We start from the raw sequence: 21872 nt of genomic DNA on the forward strand, positions 1-21872 counted from the left end.
AATGCTTAACATTTACAAACTATTCCTTCCTTTTAAATGGCTTATTGATGCTGTACTCCTTGCAGCCAGCCACAAAAGCAGAGGAAACCGTACAGCAGTGCCCTGCGGTGACAGGCAGAGACGCCTGCCTGGGGGCGGGCTTTCCGGAGCGCGGGCACATGAGTCGTCACATTAACAGTCTCTGAGTGGAACCACGTACAACCAGGAGGTAGCGTGGCCGAGTGGTCTAAGGCGCTGGATTTAGGCTCCAGTCATTTCGATGGCGTGGGTTCGAATCCCACCGCTGCCACATCCGGATGGGTTCATTTTTCCAAGTCTCGTAACTTCTCGCTCGGTTCCCTCTCTCTTTGAGGCTTTTTCTTTTTTTAATTGAAAAAGAGGAAGAAACTGCAGAGCAAGCCTTCTCACTCCCTAGCCCAGTACACAAACCTCTCACGCACCAATTCCATTTCTTTAAAGCAAAGAAGCTAACACTGCTCCCCTTTTCCCAGAGGAATGCAACTGAGATACTGTTGAAAACTTCCCAACAGGATGCCTGGGTCTTTAATTTAATGCTTCCGGGCTTGAGGCCTCAGGGAGTGGACCTCTTTGCCTCTGGAGGACAAAAGTTAGGGGTGGAGTGTGGGGTGATTGTAATCACAATTTGAGTTAGGGAAAGTCCCCTGCTGAGGTGCTTCAGGCTTTGGGTGATGCCCCTAAAGCCTCTGTTGGTAGAACATGTCAGGTGATTGTGGAGCGGCTGGGGTAGCTGGGTCCCGCCCCCTAGGGGCGTCAACCTTAAGGTCTCAGCTTCTTCCATTCACTACTTGGTCGCCAGGCTGGGTTTACAGGCTCCTCTTTGTTTGTTTGTTTGTTTATTCATTCATTCATTCATTCCACAGCTATTTATGAAGAGCCAGCTATGTGCCAGAAACCCAGCTGATCCCGAAGCTACAGTACTCAACAGGCAGGCACAGGGTCCAGCCCATTGTGTCTGCCCACGTTGCAGTTTCCTTCATTCCACCCAGGATCCGCAGAGCAGCTTCTAATGTGGTCCAGGGTAAGCCAGCAAGGGACATTTAGCTGGACTGGAAACTGAGAGACTAGCAGTGAAGACAGGAAGAGGGGATTTTACCCTGAGCACCTGGGGAACTGGAGATGCACTGGAGGCGATTTAAGGCCGCTGGGCAGACAAGTGGACGAATGGGAGGCAGCTACCAGCTACCTGCCTCGAATTCCCAGCAATGCAAAGAAAAAGCAAAACAAAACCGGTGGGTAAGGGGCCTCGACTATTGACTTACGACTTTGAACTCAATCCTGAGAGTGAGGAGAAACCACGGAAGGGTTTCAAGCTGGAGAATGGCATGTGGCAATCCGGGCTTTAGAAAGTTCCCTGTCAGGAAGTCCCAGTCAAAGCTTACTGCAGTTGTCAGGGAGAAAGGACTGCGCCTCTACCCTGGTACTGGCCGAGTGTAGGACCCAGGGGTGGGCCAAAGAGTCCCGCTGAGGGCAGACCTGACAGAACTCACTGATGAGGACGCCATGAGAGAGGAACATGTCCGGAGTGGCGCCCCAGCCTGTGCTTGGGCCACTGGGTGGCTGGTGCTGCCTCTCACCTCCCGAGATGGAATAAAGGACAGAGAATAGGTTTGAGAAAAGACAAGTGAGTTCAGTTTGATTCTGCCTGTGGGTCACGGAGTTGAGGAGGAGGCTGGACAATGAAGTCTGGAGATTACAGAGCACTCTGAGCAGACAACGCGAATTTGAGAGGTGCTGTAGACTGAAGCCATAGAACGGATGGATTCACCTCAAGAAGAGTTCAGAGGAGAGGAGAGGCTGAGAGTCCTGAGAATGTAATCTTAAGGGGAGGGCAGTGGAAGAGAAGCCAGTGAAGGAGGCAGGAAAGGAGAGGCTGCAGACCCTGCGGAACAGGTGAGGTGTCACAGAGCAAGGAAAACGCTGCAAGGAGAAGGGAGCCAACTATGGTGGGGAAGGGTAAGAGGCTTAACAAGATGCGTACTGTACGGAGTGAAAAATGCCCACTGGGTTTGCGATTCATGGATAAGGTCACTGATGAACTTGATTAGGGCCATGTTCAAATGACTTGATGAAATGGCAACATAAATATGAATAACTTGGGCCGGGATGTAGCTCAGTGGTGTTGTGCCTGCCTGGCAAAGGCAAGGTCCTGAGTTTGATTCCTAGTACCAAATAAAATAAATAAATAAAATGTGAATATCTTGTCACAAAGAGGTGGGGAAAACAACAGGAGCAGGAGCAGGAGCAGGGGAGCAAATGGGAGTGGGGAGAGGACATATACATGCATTTTTCTTTTTTTTTGGTACCGGGGATCAAATTCGAGTCCTTGTACTTGCTGGGCAAGCAGCAGAACCACTGAGCTAAATAGCCGGCCCTCAAGCATTTTTCTTTTTGAGGTGGTGGAGACTGAGCCCAGGGCCTCACACATGCTAGGCAAGCATTCTACCACTGAGCTACATCCTCAGTCCTAGAAACAATGGTTTGTGGGTTTTTGGGGGGTTTTTTGGTACAGGGGATCAAACTGAGGACCTTGCACTTACAAGGCAGGTGGCAGAAACTCTGAGCTAAATCCCCAGCCAGGAGAATGGTTTAAGATGAGAGAGACTTGATGTTTTCGACACCCGGCCTTGGGTCTACACTTGGGAACAGCTTCTGTGCCCACAATGGAAAGCTTATAAGTTTGTCTTGACGCTCCATTCTATGTCACCGTGGGCTGCCCACTGTGACAACTTTTTCTCCATTCATGGTGCTTCTCCTAGTGCCTTCAAGTAAGCTAGGACTCTCTTCCACTTAGAACCTCATGGGTTATCTGGGGCAGTCTCTAACCCCTCACAAGAATTCCGTTTGTATGTTGGGGAGGCTCCATCTCCCTTTCCTTGGGCAGGATGCAGGAAGCTTCCTTGGGGTGCTATGACCTCTGTGGTGCCCATGCTCAGAATAATGTCTCACTTCCAGAGCCTCAGGGAAGAGATGACTTGGAGAAGTCCAGAAAACAAAGAAACTGATGGTTGGCTTTGGCTTTCAAAAGGTGAGGTTGGGTGGTAGACAAAAGATCTAGATGAAGCCGGGCATGGAGGTGCAAGATCTAGATGATCTCAGCACCCAGGAGGCTGAAGCAGGAGGATCACTGCGAGTTCCAGGCCAGCCTAGGCTACATAGTGAGTTCAAGGCCAGTCTGAACTGCATAGCAAGACCCTGTCTCGAAAAATATATATGTGTATATAGAAGATAATGTGAATAAGGTGAGCCTGTGTTTTCGTGCCCTAAGAACAGATTTCTCAAGATGGGTAGTGAGAGGAAGTTCTGAAAGGGATGAGGTGATGTTTAGATGCAACCATGTTACTAAGAAAACAGAGTCCAAGGACTGCCAACCTCAGATGGTCCCAGGTTTGTGGATCTGAGAGACTGAGATAGATCCCAGAGTTCAACTCCAGGCCCTGGCATGGCCAAGAGTGCAGAAGAGTAGAAATAACCATGTGTGATGTCTTGGCCAGGGGGCAGGGGGCAGGGGGCAGCTTCTCCAAATTATCCCTGCTTCAGAGCAGTAACCCCACTCTATCTGTTCTTTGAAGTAGATACAACCCCAGTTTCCTCATCAATAAGATGACAATAATCAATCCTATTGTAAGGGTGACCCCAAGACTCAAATAAGATCATATAGATGAAACTCTAGCATTACAGACATAAAAGATTACTGATCTTTTAACAAATTATATATAGACATATAATCACACCTAGCAGAGAGAAGCACGCATTGCTTTCTGCTCCTCCACAAACTGTGTGCCCTGTTCACCAGAGAGGAGCGCACCCTGTGGTGGCTACCAGGGTTGTTAGTACCTTTCCTCCTCTCCACTGCAGGCCTGGGGTCATTTTCTGCTCAGCCAATTACAAGTGTGCATCGTATGACATAGATACGGGAATGATATACACTGCTATCTTGGTACCCACAGTTGACGCCCAGACGGAGGGAGGTGTGGCTTCAGAGGGCAGGGCTGATGAGGAAATTCTGTGGTCTTAACCCTTAAAGGTCACTGATCACTTCTACCTCACATAACAAATAGAAACAACACCACATCACAAAATACGACCAATTAAACTCCCTCTCCCCATTTTAACCGTATTGGTACTTTTTGGAGACATCCAATTCTTCACACGTTTCCTTTTTCATTCCTCTCTAGTGCTGAAGCCTGTGTATACTATGCTGAATAATCCCCAAAATCATAAACCAGGGTCCCAAAAAGGCCAAGCTGGGGTGGGCAGGACCCTGAGTCTCTGCTGATTCTTCAAGTTCCAGCTACAAACAGAGGTCTGTCTGAATGAGTGAATCCACAATATTAGCATGTGGGCGGATCAAACGCCACGTTACTGAAGTGAGTCTAACTCGAGATTTCGACAGGACCTCAGGACACGCCCAGAGAAGCCAGGGCGGCAGCGAGAAGGGTCGAGAAGGCTGCCAATCCCACAACTAGGTTCTAGACCGCCGCCGCCTGGGCCCCAAGGGGCGGGGCGGGAGGGGGTGGGCGTGGCCAGGGCCGAATAAAAGGCAACAGGGAAGGGCCTGAACCTAGTAGCGAGCAGCAAGGCGGGTCAGGGAAAGAGAAATCTAGGGTGGCTCAAGAGCAGGGGTGGGGTGGGGCGGGGCCGGGCAGAGGCGGGGAGAAGGCCTGGAAGGCGGAGCGCGCTTTGAGGCTGCCACCTCGTTAGCAACCAGGCCGATAGGGGGCGGGCAGGAGGCGTGTCCAGGGGCGGGGCCATGGCGCAAATCCGGGGCAGGCAAGTCCAGAGGGTGCAGGGGCGTGGCCAGGGCTTAGGGGCGCAGCCAAGTCCGGCAGGCGGGGCGGGGCCGGGACACTGGTGCACCCCGATTGTGTGCGGGGCGGGGCAGCCACCTCCGGGTGGGGGGCGATCAGAGGCTCTGCACCGCTGCCTGCGCAGGCTCCAGGCCTAGCACGTGCAAGGCCAGGCCGAGCAGACCGAGCAGCAGCAGCAGCCCTAGTAGCATCCGCAGGAGTGTCTGCGCTGCGGACCCTCGGGGCTCTCGGCTAGTGGACTGCAAGTATCGCTCCACTGAGTCGGCGAAGTTGAACTTGTCTGGCGCGTAGCCCAGCTGAGCTCGGGCCTTGTTGATCTGGAAGGTGTGCGTCACGGCCACGGACTGCACCTGCGGGAGAGGCGGGGCAGCCGAGGGCCGGGCTAGCTGGAGGGGCGGGCATCCTCTGCCTCTTTATTTAGAGGAGAGGGCAGAGATTGCCGCTCCGTCACTCGGAGATGCAAAAGAACTCCGCGGCCAGGCCCTCATCAGGGGGGCACTTCCTACATCCCTTCTCTCACATCTCCATTTCCTTGGAGGGCGCCGCCTCCAGGATGGCTTCTGTGTCTCTCCAGGCCCACCGAATTCACACTGTGCCCTAAGAAGCAAAGGTCTCACCTCTGCACTTCCTGCCCCTGCTAGGTGAGGACCTCAGGAGGCCTGAGGTCTGGGTGTGGCTCCCTGGAAAATTATCTCTAAGGTAGGGCTTTGGCTTCCTACCCATTGGTTGGGCCTCAGGCACAGCCTTCAGGCCCTGCTGGCTGTCTTAACTGAGCGTCCCTAAGAGCGGATTCTCTCCAAAATCTGAGTTGGATTTCCCTGCTACCGGATGGCTGGGCCTGCTGGGTTCCAGGATTCGAATAATGACAGCTATCAGTTGTGGACCACATACTCTGTTTCACCCTGGCTAAGTCCTTTACATTTCTTGCATCATTTTGTCCTGAGATAGCACCATTTCCTCTTTGCATATCTGGAAACTGAAGATCAGAGAGGCACCGACTTGCCCACAGTCACACAGAGGGTCACATGCTAGCCTGTGTTCTTCGCTGCCTTGCCGAGGCCTGAAGATACCCTCTGACCGGACTCATTTCTTCCCGTTCCTCAGATGAACCCTGGGGAAGAGTGTGCTGGCTGCTTGATGCTCTCGTGGCGATGAAACAGCCCCTGGGACCAAGCTGTCAGGTCCCTCGTCCTGGACACTTTAGTGGGAAAGGGAGAGGCCAGTTCTTGTCTATTCTGGCCCCGCTGGTCAGCGCAGGGCTTTGGGGAGTGCGGCAGTAGGCTTGTTCCAGCTGAGTTAGAAATATGCATATCGAGCCTCCAGACACCAGGTCCTGGCTCAGTGTTCTCAGCGATCAGGTTTACATGCGACCACGTGACCTCCCAGACTTCCTCAGAGCTGGCCCCTTGCACGTGCTGCGAAGCACCTCACAGCTTCCCCTGTACTTCTTATCATAGTTATTGCATTGCCTGGTTTCTGGGATGCCTTCCCCTTTGGACTGGAAACTCCTGGGGGTAGGGACCCAAGTCATCTTTTCTCTATTACTTGGCATACAGTAAGTAGGTGCTCAATAAATGATGAGTGACCAGCTATAAAATCAGGCTACAGGGCTGGTTGATGTGCTTCAGACTGACCAGCAGGGGACGCATTAGCCACAGCCCAAAAAACTTCCCCAGTGGCTAAGATCCTTTAGCCACTGAGCTGAAGAAGGAAATCCACAGCCTAGACAGGAGGGTCAAGTCCCTGCCTGACCAATTGCAGCAGCATCTTGGCAGCTATTTTGCACTGATGGGATTCCTGCTGCATTTTAGAAGCTTGTGGTTCAGTTTGGAGTCATTTAGGGGTGGGTTTGAATCCTGATACCACCCGAGTGGCTGTGGCCAGGTTATTTCACTGTGTGTCCTATGTCCTCCGTAAAGGACACGATAACACGGTCCACAACTCAGAGTAGCAGTGAAGACTAAGTGACACTAAAGGGCTGGGCCTAGCATATCACCACTGAAAGATGTCACTATTGTCACTCTTCTCTACTGTCTGCATGGCTCAGAGGCGAAATCGTGAGTGACTCCCCCACCCCCTTAAGGAGCATTGGATTTAGAATCTGAACAAATCCCAGCATGGTATCACCTTAGACAAGTGGCCAATGTCTCTAATGCTCAATTTCTCATCATAAACTGGAGGTGGTAGTATTTTGGTCTTTCCTAATTCAGCAGGGTACCAGAGAGGATAAATGAGAGAGTGGACCTGAAAGGCTTTTGCAAATAACCCCAGACACTACCTATGGCTTTACTGTTTATATTCTACATTAAAACATACTCTCTTTGGGCCAGGGATTTAGCTCAGTGGCACCACGTCTGCCTGCCAAGCACAAGGTCCTGAGTTGGATTCCCGGTTCCGGAAAAGAAAACAAATCCTGTCTTTACACTGTACGTGCTAAGCAAGTATAAACCTGCATCATCGCTATGAGAAGAGTAAGCATGAACTTTGAGCCTAGAGTCACCAAGCCTTGAGTGTGTGCACATGTGTGTGTACTGAGGGCCGATTGTGAAGATCATGGAGCCTGCCTCTGAGAAGCTAACCTGGCACAGCGAATCGGGGAGAGATGGGCTTGGAGTGGTCACATTTCAGCCCTGGGAGGCACAGCCTGAGCCTGAGCCCAGCAGGGAGGATTCTAAAGGAGATGGCACAGGGTCAGGGCCCGCATGTAAGGTCCTGAGACCACAGATAAAGGGTGAGAGGGCAGTGCGGGCTGAAGAAGGGCAGGGAGGGAAGGGAGAGGCCCAGAGCCCACTTACCTCACTGCGGGTGAGCAGCAGGGGGAGGCTGCCGAAGGGCCTCAGGGCCAGGTGCAGGTACTCCAGCGTGGCGGCTGCAGGGAGAGGGGCCAGGGACGGGATCTCACTTTCCGCAGACTTCGGGAGGCCTCGAGGACAAGCTAACTGGGGCATTACTTGTTTTTCTAGGGGCCCTCTGAAGAAATTATTGGATTCCCTTAAGCCAGCAGCAAATGCTGGGGTGCCTGGTCAGGTGGGAAGCAGATCCGCGAGCACTGAGTTACTATAGTAAGATTAAAGGACTCTTCAATAAATCTGAGCAGATTGGAGGTATCATCGAAAGTCCTGCTCCTCTTCCACTGTGCTCTCTCAGGAAGGACCAAGTTCGGAGCAGCACCTTGCCCTGGGCCGCACACTGTGTTCTTTAAGAACTACTGATGCTTTCCTCCCATCCCCTCCTGTGGTCACCGGGGCTGTGGCCGGGGCTGATATTTTTCTTTTCTAGTTTCAAAGCTCCAGGTGCAGTTAATGTGCAGTTGAGGCAGAGAAAGGCTGAGCTGTAGTCAGCACGCCGGGAACTGGGAACGTATGCTTCATCCCTGCGGACACTGTCCCCGTGGCTGGGGGCCAGGTGGGTCCGTCACTGCACAGTGACAATTCTGTCCAGAGAGGTCCGGGGAACAAGTGTACAGACCTTGTTTGCAATGGCCAGACCTCAGTGTGTTGAAAACACAGCGGGTATGCTCAGAGGTATGCCAGGAACACAGCCACCAAGGGCCACCTGTCCCCTACATGGGTCATGCCAGATGCCTACTCTGTCTCCAGCTGGAGGGAGGCTGGGGCGGGGGTGAGACTAGAGGACTGCAGCAGGGGCACAGTGGTGGCACGGGGGCCAGATGCTGACCTTCAGGGTGAGGAGGGTCATCTGGGGTTACAATGGAGCCTGCGTGTGGCCCAAAGCAGCCCTGACTTCAGGATGACCTTGGGGGACAGGGCAGCCCCAGGGCCCCTTCTCCTCTCCCCTGGTGTGACACCTGCCAGCACAGGACAGGGAGCCAGCTGCTGCCTCTCCCACTTTCTCACTGTGGCCTTGCAGGCAGGTCACTCACATCTCCGAGTCTGCACAACAGGCCAGTCATGTCGGCCTTGCAAATGGAAAAGGGCTTCAACAAGGGCCAAAACTGTGGGGGTGGGGGGCGGTGCCTGTGGTGCTAAGTTTTCAGGCACGCGCTCCTTCAAGTGCAGGGTAGGGCCGGGCAATGCTGAGCCCTGCAGCCTCATTGGCCTGATGCTAGTTCTGGCCCAGGGTTTCACATAAGATGAAGCTTGCCTGTGTATATATAGTACCTCGTACGCGGTGGGCTCTAATACACACCTGCCTCTCCTTACCTGTCAGGTAAACCCATGAAGTAGGTACCTGGACCCAGGGCTGGCTGTATCCCAGCTTCTCAAACTGCAAGGGAATATGGTCTGAGATGAGAACAGGTTGCTCAGGGGCTGGCGTGGAAAGACCACCTGCTTTCTGTAACCTGCCCTGGCCGAGGACCCCCCACTGGCCCACAGGAGCAGAGCCTGAAGCCAGCCCCACGTCCCCACCAGTCTCGAAATTTACTCCTTGTTCTGGACAACTTGAGTAGGAACTGAGTGTGTGGGTGGTTTTTAACCCAGGACCATTCACATCATTTGATTATTATTTATATCTTCCCACACCTAAAGACACTCTCGGGCACTTAAGTCGTGTCTGATTTTTCTAGAATGGACTTTTCTATTAAAGGGAAACATTAGTAAGTGTGAGAAGGTGGTAGGAGATGCATGAAGGGACAGGCTTGCGAGGGATGAACTGAGCTCCTCACTGGCGTAAAACTTCTCCAGGTCGTAAAGGCAGATCATAGCAAGGGTTGGCAGGATGAGGAGAAAAGGGAGCCTGTTACACTGCGCGGACATGCAAAATACTGCAGCTCCTGTAGACAAGAGTTTGGTAGTTCCTCTAAAAATGGTTAGAGTTACCTGCAACCCAGCAACCCTCCAAGGTATATATCTAAGAGAACTGAAAACATGGGTCCACAGAAATGTACAGTGTTCACAGCAGCCCCAAAGTGCAGAACCCATACTTCCATCAACTGACGAATAGATAAAACAGTAGGTGATATAGCCATAGAATGGAATATTTTTGGCAATAAAATGGAATGAAATTTAAAACACAGCATGATACACGCCACAACACAGATCAAACTTGAAAACTAAGGCAAAGAAGCAAACCCACAAGGTCATACATTGCATGTTTCCATTTACAGGAAATGTCCAGACTAAGGAAATCTACAGACAGAAAGCTTTGTCCTTGCTTCGGGGTGGGTTACTGACTGCTGATAGATACAGGTTTGTTTTGTTTATCTGAGGATGATGACTTGATTTAAAATTAATGACGGTAATCGTTCGACAACTCTGAATAAACTGAAAATCACCGACTTGTATGCTTAAAATTGGTGAATTGCATGGTTTGTGAGTTACATCTCCATAAACTCGTGATTTAAACGAAACAAACCCAAACCTCTGGAGGTTACCAGAGCCAGAGACAAGAATCTCTTGCTGGCTACATCAGGCTGGCTCAGCCCATTTGGAAGGCGACTTTGAGGAGGGAATGTGTGAGCTGGGGGAGGTGGCCTCCAGCCTGGGATTTCTGCTCTACCCCTTCTGCGCAGACCTGGGCCCTGCAGGAGTCTGTGGGCTACTAAGGGAGGAAGCCAGAGTTCTCCCAGAGCTCTCCCAGGAGCCCAGGCCTGAACACCTTCCTCTGTGCTTTGGGCACTTTCTTCAGACCTCTTTCAGGGCCTCCACACCCAGGCTGGTGGATCACAAGCAAAAGCCCACAGGCAGGCTGGGGATGAAGCTCAAGGGCAGAGCACTTGCTTAGCATCCCTTGTTTAGCATATGCAAGTCCTTGGGCTCCATCCCTAGCAGGGCAAATAAACGGACAAAACAACAAAAGGCCCAGAGGGCCAGAAGCCAGTAGAGATCGGGAAGCAGGCAGTTCCAAGGTGAGGGCTCGGACTGTTCTGGAAGCAGGGAAGGTGAGGGGACCGAAGACGGGACTCCAGATTCTCCCTGTGAGAGGGGCTGGTGTCCCCACACCTACCAGTGGGGCCATCCACTCGAAGAGGTTGACACTGTCCCCGTCGTTGATGTAGTACGCCTGGCCACTCTGCGGGGGACACGAGGGAAGAAGGACCGTGAGGTGACTGCCCGCCGGCCTGGCCCCCCCCTCTGATGGCTCCAACCCCTCATCCTCTTGAGCAGCCCCAGGCCCAGGGACAGGGACAGGCCGCTGTACATTCTGGGGCCACCAAACTGACAAGCGTTGTGACCCACAGGAAGTCACGCAAGCTTTCTGTACCCCAGTTTCTTCATTGTGCGTGTGTGTGCGTGTGTGTGTGTGCGTGCGCTTAGTATTTGGTGGCTGTTATTTGCCAGCACACCAACCTAGCACTGCGAAGAGCTGATGATGCTTTATAAAAGCCTCCACCCTTACCCCAGGGCCCTGAGGTATCAATCCTGCCAGCTTCTGAAAGGAGAAAACAAGAGTCGTGGGGCTGGGACCCCCGGAGACGGGGCTACCGGCCTGCAGCGGTGTGAGGAGGAGGTGGGAGACTCACGGCCACGTAGCCCTTGGCTGCGGTGAGGGCCTCGGCCGCCAACACGTGTGCCTGCACCAGATTGCGCACGTGGACCCAGTTCATCCTTGCCCTCCGGTCCCCAAATCGGAACACGAACAGCCTCTTCTTGACATAGCTCTGGTGAAAGGAGAAGGGCAGCAAATGCAGATGGACGCCGGGATGGCTTTACACTCCTCTGTAGGCTCGCGCCTCTTGAGTCTGGCTCCAGGCTAGAGCTTTGCCTCCAGCTGGCGTATCTGGCGCCCTCCCGCCATCTCTACTGGGTCGTCTAACAACCTCAGAGCCACCACCCCTGCTCCCACTCCACACACAACTCACCTGCAAATGCACTTGGCCCAACTGTTAACATCTGTCCAGAATCCCGCCACCTCCCGCCCCGCTGACGGCCACCCCTCTCTCTTGCCTGGACACGTGGTGCCATCCTGACTGCTGCTCCCCATCTGTCCACCCTCAGCCCCTGCTGTCTGAGCTCTGCACAGCCAAGGGGATACTTCAATCCTAAGTCAGAGACCGGCTAGGGACATTCCAGGGGTCCCCACCCTGCCACCTTGAGAGCTGAAGCGCTGACAATGGCCAGGATGCCCTCCTGGTCAGGCGCCTGCTGCTCTGTGACTTTGTCTCCTACCGATGCCCTGCATGTGCTCACTCTGTCACAGCCACTCAGCCACCTTCCTCATCTGCCAGCGCACCTTGTAATTCCACATGTCTGTTGTCTATTATCGATCACCTCAGGTGAGAACAGAAGCCCCGCACGGCAGGAATCACCTGCTGGTCCACTGACCTGTTCTAAAACCCAGAACAGGGCTGGGGATTTAGTTCAGTGGCAAGCACAAGGTCCTGAGTTTGACCCCCAGTACCAAAAAAAACACCCCAGAACAGTCCTGAGCACATAAAAGAGTTCAATAAATATCTGCCTCATGAAAAAATGGGGGGCAGTCATTGAGGTTGACTCCCCACCTTCCCTGAGAGCTTGGCCAACTTTATTTATTTATTTATTTTGGTACCGGTGATCGAACTCAGGTCCTTGCGCTCGCGCAGCAGGCAGCGAAACCACTGAGCTAAATCCCCGGCCCTTGGCCAACTTTAAAAATAAAAAAATAGACATAAGGGCCAGAGATGTAGCTCAGCAGCACAGCACCTGGCTGGCAAGCATGAGGTCCTGAGTTCTATACCCGGTACCAAAAAAAAAAAAAGACATAAAGGCCTCGTGGAGGAATATTCTTCTGTTTTTTTGGTTTTTTTTTCCTGGTACCGGGGATAGAACTCGGGTCCTTGCCCTTACGCAGCAGGTGGTAAAACCACTGAGCTAAATCCCCAGCCCTGGAGGAATATTCTTAAACTACAAACCAGAGGATCACTCCCCTGATAACTTTCCGTGGCTCCCTATGACCTTGTGCTTCCAGATCAGATTCAGCCACAGGGACCTCTTGCTGCTTCCTACGGTGACCAAGAACGTTCTCATTTCTAGGACTGTGCCCAAGCTGCCTCCTCTATGTGGCCGGCCATCTTCTCTCTGCCGCCCCAGTTCCCAGTGGATCCCTTCCACTTGTTGCAAACAGCATAGGTGCATCACCTCCTCAGGAAGCCCTCCATTCTTCCCTCTATACAGCCCTCACCACACTGGAGCGGAGACTGCGTTTTGTCTCCCTGACGGGATGTGGGAAATGTGAGGGCAGGGCCTAGAGACCCGTGTAGCTATGTTCCCAACACCCTGCTCTTTTTTAAGGAAGAAGTTTTCTGGAGACCCTTGAATGACAAGAGCCCCAGCCCTCAGGGAGCCCACACGGGAATGGAGGTGACGGATTCTCTCTGTCCCCTCATGGTGCAGGCCTGACTGGTCCACACCAAGAGCTCTGCTCCTGGTAGGCCTGAAGGGTCCATGGACTCCTGGGGGCAGGGATGGCTCCACGAACCAAGGGTCTCAGCCTCAGGAAACTGCCTACAGACCCATTCGGTCCCCATGGGCTGGCTCCTCCCCCTCAGGTCCCAGAAGGCTGGGACAACATACCGCAACTCGGGGCAGGTGCTTCTGCTCTTCGGGGCCGTAAATCCCTGGGGGCCGGAGGACACAGGTCCTAAGAGTCCCTCCTCCTAGGACACAAGGGGGGTGGTCAGGGGCCGGGAGAGGGCGCGTAGGCTGTCTGTACCTTCTGGCCCTTACTGGGTATGGAAAGGCCAGTGTAGGCCATGCTCTGCTGCTGGCATCCCACCTTCCAATGGGGAGCCCTTCTCTTGCTGCACAAGGTCCTGGGGGGCTGGCCATCAAGATGGCGCCCATGGGATGCTCACACCCAGGAGTGACTCTGAGCATCATTGACACCGGGACCCAAAATCCTAGGAGAGGATTTTCCCTAAGGAGACTAGTTGTCAGCTCCTGCCACCAGGTCCCTTGAGCGGCCCCAGCCCTGGTGGTCATATTTCTGGAAGTCTGTTTTCCCAAAGCTACGCCACATCCTTCTCATGTAAGTTCCCTTCTTTCAAGATATAAGCTGGGTGGGGGTGGGGGGGTCGGGTCAGGGATTTAGCTCAGTGGTTTCGCCTCGTGCTGCGCAAGAGCAAGGACCCGAGTTCGATCCCCGGTACCAAAAAAAAAAAGGATCTCGAGATGAGATTGTCCAGCAGGGCCTTAAATCCAGTGACAAGTGTCCTTATATAGACTCAGAAGAGACAGAGAAGAGGAGAGCCCCTGGGAAGATGAGGCAGGGAGTGCAGGTCTGCAGGCACAAGCCCAAGAACACCTGGGGCCAGAAGCTGGAAGAGATAAGGAAGATCTCCCCAGAACCTTCAGAGGAAAGCAGCCCTAAGGACATCTCAAGCTCCCAGGTGGAAAGAGACGAAATTTCTGTTGTTTTAAGCCACCACATATGTGGTAGCCACAGGACAATCGAAGACAGAGACAGAACACAACCACACTGGCTGCAACCAGGACTTGGGACCTTTCTTTTGGGTTCCTAGTTAGAGGGGCTGCCCCAGGGACCAGCCTGGGTCGCAGGGAGTAGAAGTCACCCCAGATGGCCATGCTGAACTCCTGGAAGGCAGGTATCGTGTGAGTGCCTCTGTAAACAGCCTGCAGCTAAGTCTAAATTCTGGGTCTCTGGAGCATGGTGGAGGAGGATCAGGTTGCCGCTGACAGTGGCTGGTGGGGCACTGGGCCGCCACGTCACAGAGGGGCTGGACCCAGGGTATCCATGACTGTCCTGGCCATGGAAAGCTGAGGATGTTCATATAAATAATTCTAAGCCAGAAGATTAGGTGTCTAGCACGCAGCCTGTGGTCTGGCCTGGCTGGGGAGGTTCCAGGTAGAGAAGGAAGTTCAACTGCACAATGTCAAAACCCAGGGAAAACATAACGGGATGTTCCCACGGGGACCGGGGTCAAGGCCTGACTGGCCCAGGGTGATGGGGCGAGGGACACTTACAGGGAAACAGCCCATACTCAGGGACCTGCTCTTCCATACCTATGGCCGAGCACAGTGGTTGAGACCCAGGGTCTGGTGTTAGACTACCCTGGGGTTCAAATCCCAGCTCTGCCACCTAATAGCTATGTGACCTTGGGTTACATCAGTTACTCACTCACGGTTTTCTCACCTTCGAACTGGGGCTTATAATTTCAAGCATCCCTCACTCTCCAAATCCACTTGGCTCCCAAAGTTGGATAGTTTTTGTTTTTTGTTTTTTGTTTTGGTACCGGGGATCGAACTTGGGACCTTGTGCTTGCGAGGCAGGCGGCAGAACCACTGAGCTAAATCCCCACCCCTGGATAGTTTTGATAATAAAAGGAAAACCAGTTGTCTAATTCTTTTTACTTTCTGAATTTCAGAAAGCACGTACTGATAATTTAGATAGCAAGGAACTTATTTGGGTGCATTTGACTCCTGAGTTTAGAAGGTCAGGGATACCTAAGGTACCCCTCATGGGGATGCTATGACGAATGAAGTTCTGTATAAAATTAGCGTGCAAAATTGGGTCTGGAATGAAGTGGATTGTTCGTACTCTGTGATCACGTCTCTGTCATCACAAGGGATAAGCCAGGAAGGGAGTCGAGGCCAATCTTTCTGGAAAGCTTTTCAAGGTTAAGCTTTAAGCTCTCTCACTGTACAGCCCTTCCAAAGAGCTACCGCTTTGTCCATATTCACACTGTTCTACTCTTTCGTGTAGGGAGGACCCCTACAGTGGGGTCTACTCTCCTGAGACAGAAAAGAGGACTAGCCCTGGGTCAGCCTCAGTCTCTTCCTACCAGAGCATGAGCAACCTCAGGGCAGAGACCCAGCCTGCTCACCCCGGGCTGCCTCCCTGGTGGGAGAGAGACTTAGCAGGTGCTCAGTGTTTGGAACAATGCGTGGCTAAGGCCCTGGGGAGCTGTCCCTTAGGAGGAAGCTGGGCCTCAGACGCTTACTGGTTAAAAACTGCAGGCACCATATATTTGGGGGAGGGCAGTGGGCAGGGCAGGTTGCCGGCCGTGGCGGGCCTACTTACTCACGCACCTGGGAGAGGAGTCCCGTTAGCCATCAGGGTCAACTGGTCGGCGATGGCTTTGGTTCGGGAGTAGTGGTCCATGTGCTAGCAGAGGACAGGGAGAACAGAGCCACCAGCCCAGGGTCAGCAGTGTTGTGGACAACTGTGCCCTGTCGCAGCCTGGCCCAGGGCTACCCTCTCCCCTCAGGCCATGTGCATGCCTGCTGCAGTACAGCCAAGTCCTACACCCCACATCCTGCCTGGCCTCCGTGTGGAAGGACATGGAATCTCCGTCCAGAGCCACAGCAGAGGCCCCTGGGCGTGAAAGGCACGGTGACCTTGACTCAGGGACGCTCTGGCCAGCCCGCACTTGTCCTGTGAAGCTGCTGCTGACCTAGTGTCCCTGGGGTGTTTCCACACGGATTATCTCATTTCCTGCTCTCCCGAAACACCCCCCCCCGCCCCCCCCACCACCGCCAGGTGCTCTCATGCCCAGATGATGACCTGGAGCTGCAGAGAGGGGAAGTCACTTGCTCAGGGTCACCCAGCTCAAAAGCGCCAGGCTGGGGTTCAAGTCAGGTCTGTCTCCAGGCATGACAGGATGAAACAGAAGTAGGCTGGTGCTCCCCAGTTTTGGGGGTCTTTTCCTGCTGGGGCTCACCCTGAATTGTGAGACAGACCCTGGTCCTACCCACCCCTACGCTTTGATGGCCACGCCCATCCCTCCCGGAGCCGGTACCTTGTCCAGTGGGAAGTATGGCGCGGAGTCCTCATCACCCTGCTCTATGGGCTTCCCCCCGAATGCCACATTGACAGTGCTGGTGTAGACGAGCCTCGGAACCCGCCGGCGGACACAGACTGCAGCGACAGGTACACACAACAGCTTGCACACATGTGCACACACAGGCACACGCACAAAGGCTGAGCGCAAGCAGAAAGTCAGCCGAGAAGGTGCGAACCCATCTGTCTCTCTCTGGTCTTCAACACCCAGCCCAGCCCCTCAGGAGGCGCTGGAATCCAGCTCCGGGGGAGGGAATGCTCTCCCTAACCTGGGGTGTGGGTTGAGTCCCTGAGCTGTGGAGCCCTGGGGACCAGGCCTGCTTATTCTCCCTTCCCAGTGTGGCTCTGATCTCTGAGCTGCCCTGCCAGGCACAGGTCAGAAGAAAGTCTCACTCAGTGGGGACATAGAAAACAGGCAATCTGGAGTCCGAGAGAAACAGTGCAGGACAAGGCAGGTCCGCACACGGGGGTGCAGGCCCGGCCAGGGCAGGAGAGGGACAGAAGGAAGAAGCACACACAACCAGTCACCCTCAGGTCACGCGAGCACCTACCATCGATCACTAGCTTGGTGCCTCCAACATTTATAGACTCAATCTGTTCTTTTTGCAGCTAAAAGACAAATGGGGGTAGGAAGCCATGATGCTGTCTCTTGCCTGTCACTGGCCTCAGAGGCTGGGCGTAGGCTCGGGCAGGCAGGGTGGCAGAATGTCCAGCTCAGAGGCAGGTGCCGGGAGGCCTGCTGCAGTGAGGGTTCCCAGCTCTGCCGCGCCTGGCCCTCAGCTGCCTTTGGCACAGGGAGGCCTGAGCCCTGGGTGGTCGGCAGGATTCAATGAGACGCCTGGGCACTCAGAAAGGGGCTTGGCACACAAATGAGACCCAACACTGGTTGAATCATTTTCCTGCTTTCAAAGTCTGATTTCTTCATCTTGTAAAACGGACACAGCGAAACTGTGAAGGCTGCTCTGGTGAGGGGACTTGGGTGTAAAAACCAGAGCGACTGCTCTACTGTGATGTGCCCACGGGCCAAGGGGAGCGTGAGGGCGTGCCGACCCCGTCTCAGTCAATCCTTCCAACACCACTGGGAGACGGCTGCTTAGTTATTTACTCAGTACTGGGGACTGGACTCAGGGTCTCCCACTGAACTACATCCCCAGCCCCTTTTCATTTTTTATTCTGAGACAGGGTCTTGTTAAGTCACTAAGTTGCCCAGGCTGGCTCAAATTTGAAATCTTCCTGCTTCAGCCTCCCAAGGTGCTGGGATCACAGGCGTGTGCAGCCATGCCTGGCTTTTACGTTTATTTTTTAAACTATATTTATTCTCATTGTAGTGCTTTTTATTTAATAGGTAATATGGCGACAGGTTAAAAATAATTCAAACAATAAAATTTATCCGGTGAAGAGGAAGTTTCCCTCCCACTCCTGATTCCGTCTTCCTTTCCCTCCACAGAGGCAACCACTGTTACCAGTGTGTTTTCAGAGATGATGTAGGCTTGTTACGGCAGCACATGGCTGTGAGTGTAGCTCAGGGGTTGACCGCATCCTTAGAATGTGTGAGGTCCTGAGTTCCACCCCCAGCAACCAAAAAGAAAGAAAAACCAATCAGCACACAGGCCCCTGTGAGTACAGTACACAGGTAATCATGCCCTCCCTTTTTCTTAAAACAAAACTAAAAACAAAACAGAAGGACACCAAACACTGTCTTGTACCCTGATGATTGCGGTTATCAACACGTATTGATTCATCTCACAATTTATTTAAATAGTTCCCAAATGATAGACATTTATGTTATTTTTAGTGTTTTGTTATTAAGAAGTAATGTCATAAATATATAAATCAGTGCAATTTCTTTTTTTTTTAATTTTTTTTTTTGGTACCGGGGATCAAACTCAGGACCTTGCACTTGTGAGGCAGGTGGTGGAACCACTGAGCTAAATCCCCAGCCCAGCAATTTCTTTTCTTTCTAAAAGCAGTTACTGAAGATTGAACCTAGGACTTTGGACTGTGTTATAGCTCCAGCCCATTTTTTCATTTTTAAATTTTGCGACAGGCTAAATTACCCAAGCCAGGGTCTAACTTTGATCCGCCTCAGCCTCCCACAGTGCTGGGATTAAAATCCTGCACCACTACACCCAGCTGATCTGTGTAATTTCCGAGTCGAAGATGTATGTACGTTTTGATATGAGATGGTCACGCTGCTCTGTGGAAAGTCTGTGACATGCATAGTCCTGCCTTCACTTTTCCAGTGAGGAAGGAGAGGCTCTGAGTGGGTAACCTGCCCTGGGTTATAACAGAAAGTGGCAGAAGTGCTGTTTGGTGTCTTGGTGTGGACTGCAGGCTAGGAGGAGCCCAAGTCCTCCCTGGAGGAGGAGAAGAGCAACAAGGAACACACTGCATGGCACGATGGGCAGAACCACTCAACTCCCCCCGAGACCCGCCACAGCCCCACCTTCTCAGCACCGGACATCCCACAGGAGGCCGCATGGAAGACGCAGTCCACCCCTTCCAAGGCCCGGTACAGAGCTTCCTCATCTCGGACGTCAGCCTGAAACAGAAGAAGCGGGGTGAGGGTCAGGTTCCAAGCAAAGTGAGACAGTGACGCCCCGTGTCCCAGCCCGGAGGTGGCCCCCCGGGCCGACTCCGCCCAGCATGTGAAGGCCCAGAAAGACCAGCGGGTGTCACTGTCTGCACTCCAGGCCCGGGACTGGGCTAGGTGTTTCCCGCGCACAAGGTGAGGAACTCTCCATGAGACCCGCGGACAGCAGGTGCTGTCACTGTCCCTTCCTGTGCGTGGGGACACCGAGGCCCAGGGACATAGGGCTGTGACTGCGGCTGCCCAGGAGGGACGAACAGATGTCGCTCCACAGCCTGTGACCCTAAACTCCACCACTGGCTTCACACTGACCCTGCCCACCCCGCGGCCCCTGCACCTGGGTGAACTCAGTCCTCGGGGGCAGCTCCCACTGGGGTCTGCGGAGGTCGAGCAGGACGACAGAAGTGCCTCTCTCGGCCAGGCTGGAACCCAGGCTGAAGCCCAGATAGCCTCCTCCTCCGGTCACCAGAACCTTCCGCCTGGGGGCCTGTCCGGGCTTGGCTTGCGTCTTCTGCCCTGCTGCTGGTGCTGGGGTTGTCGATTCGTCGGGTTTGGGTCCAGACCCAGAGCCTCGCCTGGCCCCAGGCCCTGCTCCTGGCCCAGACACTGACCTAGACTCTGGCTCAGGTAACGGGGCAGCTCCTGGACTGGGTACCAACCCAGATCCTGGCCCCAAAACAGCACCAGGTCCTGGCCCAGACCCCAGAACCACACCGGGCCTGGGCCCCGGCCCTGACCTCAAGCCAGAGCCTGGACCTAAGACCCCTCCCCAGGCCTGGCAGACAGGGCAGCTCTTCTCGTCCTGGCCTGCAGCTCTGCAGGTCTCTGGGGAGGAGCCTGTGGGGCTGGGCTTCATCCTCTACAGAGCCATGCAGGCCACAAACTGTCCACCTGCGGGGAAAGACAGAAGAAAGACTGCTTTAGAGTTGGCTCAAGTCATAGAGATGATGAACCCCTGAGACTGAAGGGAATTCCAGGTGGAAACTGGAGACCCGCCAAGCTCCCAGTGGACTTGACCCTTTTGGAACCTCAAGAACCTCCGCTGTAAGCCAAGTGTGTGATCACAGGACTCTGGGAGGCTAAGGCAGGAGGATCACAAGGTTGAGACAGGGTTTTCCTAAATCACTAAATTGCCCAGGCTGGGCTCAAACTCACAATCTTCCTGTCTCACTTCCAAAATGCTGGTTTACAGGTGTGCAGGCCTGTACTGCGCCAGGCAGCAAGGAACCCCAAACCTCACTGCCCCTCAGTATCCACAGCTGTAATAGGGGTCTAGACTACGTCGGCTGCTCCGTCTACCTCACAAGTAGCCTGAAGAGATGCCAAAGAGCGTTGCCAACTAGAACGCAAGCCTCGCGCGGGGTTTGTTGTTTCGCGTCCTCAGCACCTAGCACAGTGCCTGGGTCGCCACAGCTGCTAAATGAACAAAATCTCTTGGATCTGCTCGGTGTCGCAGGGCTGACCCCGGACGGACGTGGCAGTCCCCAGGGTAGTACAAGCTACCGTTCAGTTCCCATCATCCAGAGGTGGAAACTGAGGCACAGGGAAGGTTAGGGAACGGTGCTGGGCGTTACAGTACATGGCTCAGCCCGATCCAGGTCCTCGGGACCCCAAAGCGGGTTTGGTGCGAGGACAGGGAGGGTCGGTGGCAGGGCGGGCCAGGTCCGGTGGGGGCGTCGTCCCGGCTCGCCCTTCTCCCCGCCCGCCCTGCCGGCCGCGTCTCCGCCGCGCTCACCTGGCCCGCGCTCCCGCGAAGCTGAAGCTGAGTGCTCCTCGCGCCGCCGCGGTCTCGGTCTCGGTGCCGCTTGGAGCCTCCGGGCCGCCCCAGCTCCGGCAGGACGGGGCGGGGCGCGGCGGGGCTGGGCGGGGCGCGGCGGGGACCGGGACCGCCCATCCTGCTCGCCCGCCCGAGGCCGTCACCGGGAGCCGCGGAGGCGCTGCGTGCCCCCCCCCCCCCCCAGGACCCAGGAAACGCGTTTCTTCCTCCACCCACCCACCATGCATCCTCCCCGCCGGCCGGCCGTCCCTCTGTTCAGCCGGCCTCCCTTCCTCTTCCTCGCCGCTTCCTTTTTCCTCTTCCCATCTAATCACTGTTCCACCTGTTCTTCCATCCACCTCTGTATGCATCCATTCCTCATCCACCCTCCACTCCGCTCTTACTAATCTTTTTGGCCATCCGCCCACCCCTCCATCCCGCATTCCCGTCTTTGCCGCTGTCACTTCAGACTTTCCCCCGTGCGTCCATCATCCTTTCTCCAGTCTGTTGTTCCACCTGGCCCTCCCCTCCCTCCTCCCTCATCCTTCCACCTGTCCAGCCAAACTTCCACTCATGCAGTTTGTTACATAACTTTTTCTTCCTTTCTCCCCTCCGTCTACGCTTCCTGTCCTGTATTCTTCTGCCCATCTCTGTTCATCCATTCATCATTCCATTGTTTCTCTTTTAATGGGTAGTTCTTTAGTGCTGGCCTTTCCCCTGAGCTGGGGACCCGATGTCCCACCATCCCCAGAAGGTTCATATTTGAGTGGCCGTAGCAGAGGGGCAGGCAGGACCCACCCGAGCAGCTGCTACCACAGAGCAGCAGAACCTGAGAACGGGGACCCAGTCACTTTGGCTTGAAGAGGGCGACTGAAAAATGGCCACTTGGTGAACGTGCTCTGTGGGCATAGGTGTGGGAAGATCCTCGCTTGCTTATGCTGTGTGCCAGATGGTCAGGTTTCTTTTCAATCCTCACCATTCTGTTTTAGCCCGATTTTAGAGACGGGGAACAGGAGCC

The 21872-nt window shown here is 54.1% G+C and overlaps 1 protein-coding gene and 1 non-coding gene across 3 annotated transcripts; one reads left to right on the plus strand and one right to left on the minus strand.

The window, feature by feature from the left end:
• Window positions 1-207: 207 nt before the first annotated feature.
• Trnal-uag (transfer RNA leucine (anticodon UAG)) lies at window positions 208-289 on the plus strand. Its single transcript has one exon. It is a non-coding gene; the product is annotated as a tRNA-Leu (tRNA).
• A 4631-nt stretch (window positions 290-4920) lies between these two features.
• On the minus strand, window positions 4921-20928 carry Sdr42e2 (short chain dehydrogenase/reductase family 42E, member 2). 2 transcript variants are annotated; one of them, XM_021237520.2, is made up of 12 exons: window positions 20834-20928; window positions 19436-19989; window positions 18955-19050; window positions 17060-17117; window positions 16468-16586; window positions 15758-15833; window positions 13283-13365; window positions 11254-11391; window positions 10737-10802; window positions 8993-9056; window positions 7625-7698; window positions 4921-5179 (listed from the first exon to the last, which is right to left on the minus strand). In XM_021237520.2, exons 2-12 carry the CDS (start codon window positions 19952-19954, stop codon window positions 4925-4927), a joined length of 1548 nt encoding a protein of 515 aa, XP_021093179.1. In that variant the 5' UTR covers window positions 19955-19989; window positions 20834-20928; the 3' UTR covers window positions 4921-4924. The 2 variants fall into 2 exon arrangements, with proteins under 2 accessions (XP_021093179.1, XP_021093178.1); XM_021237519.2 differs by lacking the exons at window positions 4921-5179; window positions 7625-7698 and having other exon boundaries at window positions 8922-10802.
• Window positions 20929-21872: the final 944 nt, after the last annotated feature.

The sequence above is a fragment of the Heterocephalus glaber genome, unplaced genomic scaffold, assembly GCF_053883595.1.
Source record: "Heterocephalus glaber isolate CG9 unplaced genomic scaffold, H.glaber_assembly_v1.0 deba00000943, whole genome shotgun sequence".
NCBI lineage: Eukaryota > Metazoa > Chordata > Mammalia > Rodentia > Bathyergidae > Heterocephalus > Heterocephalus glaber.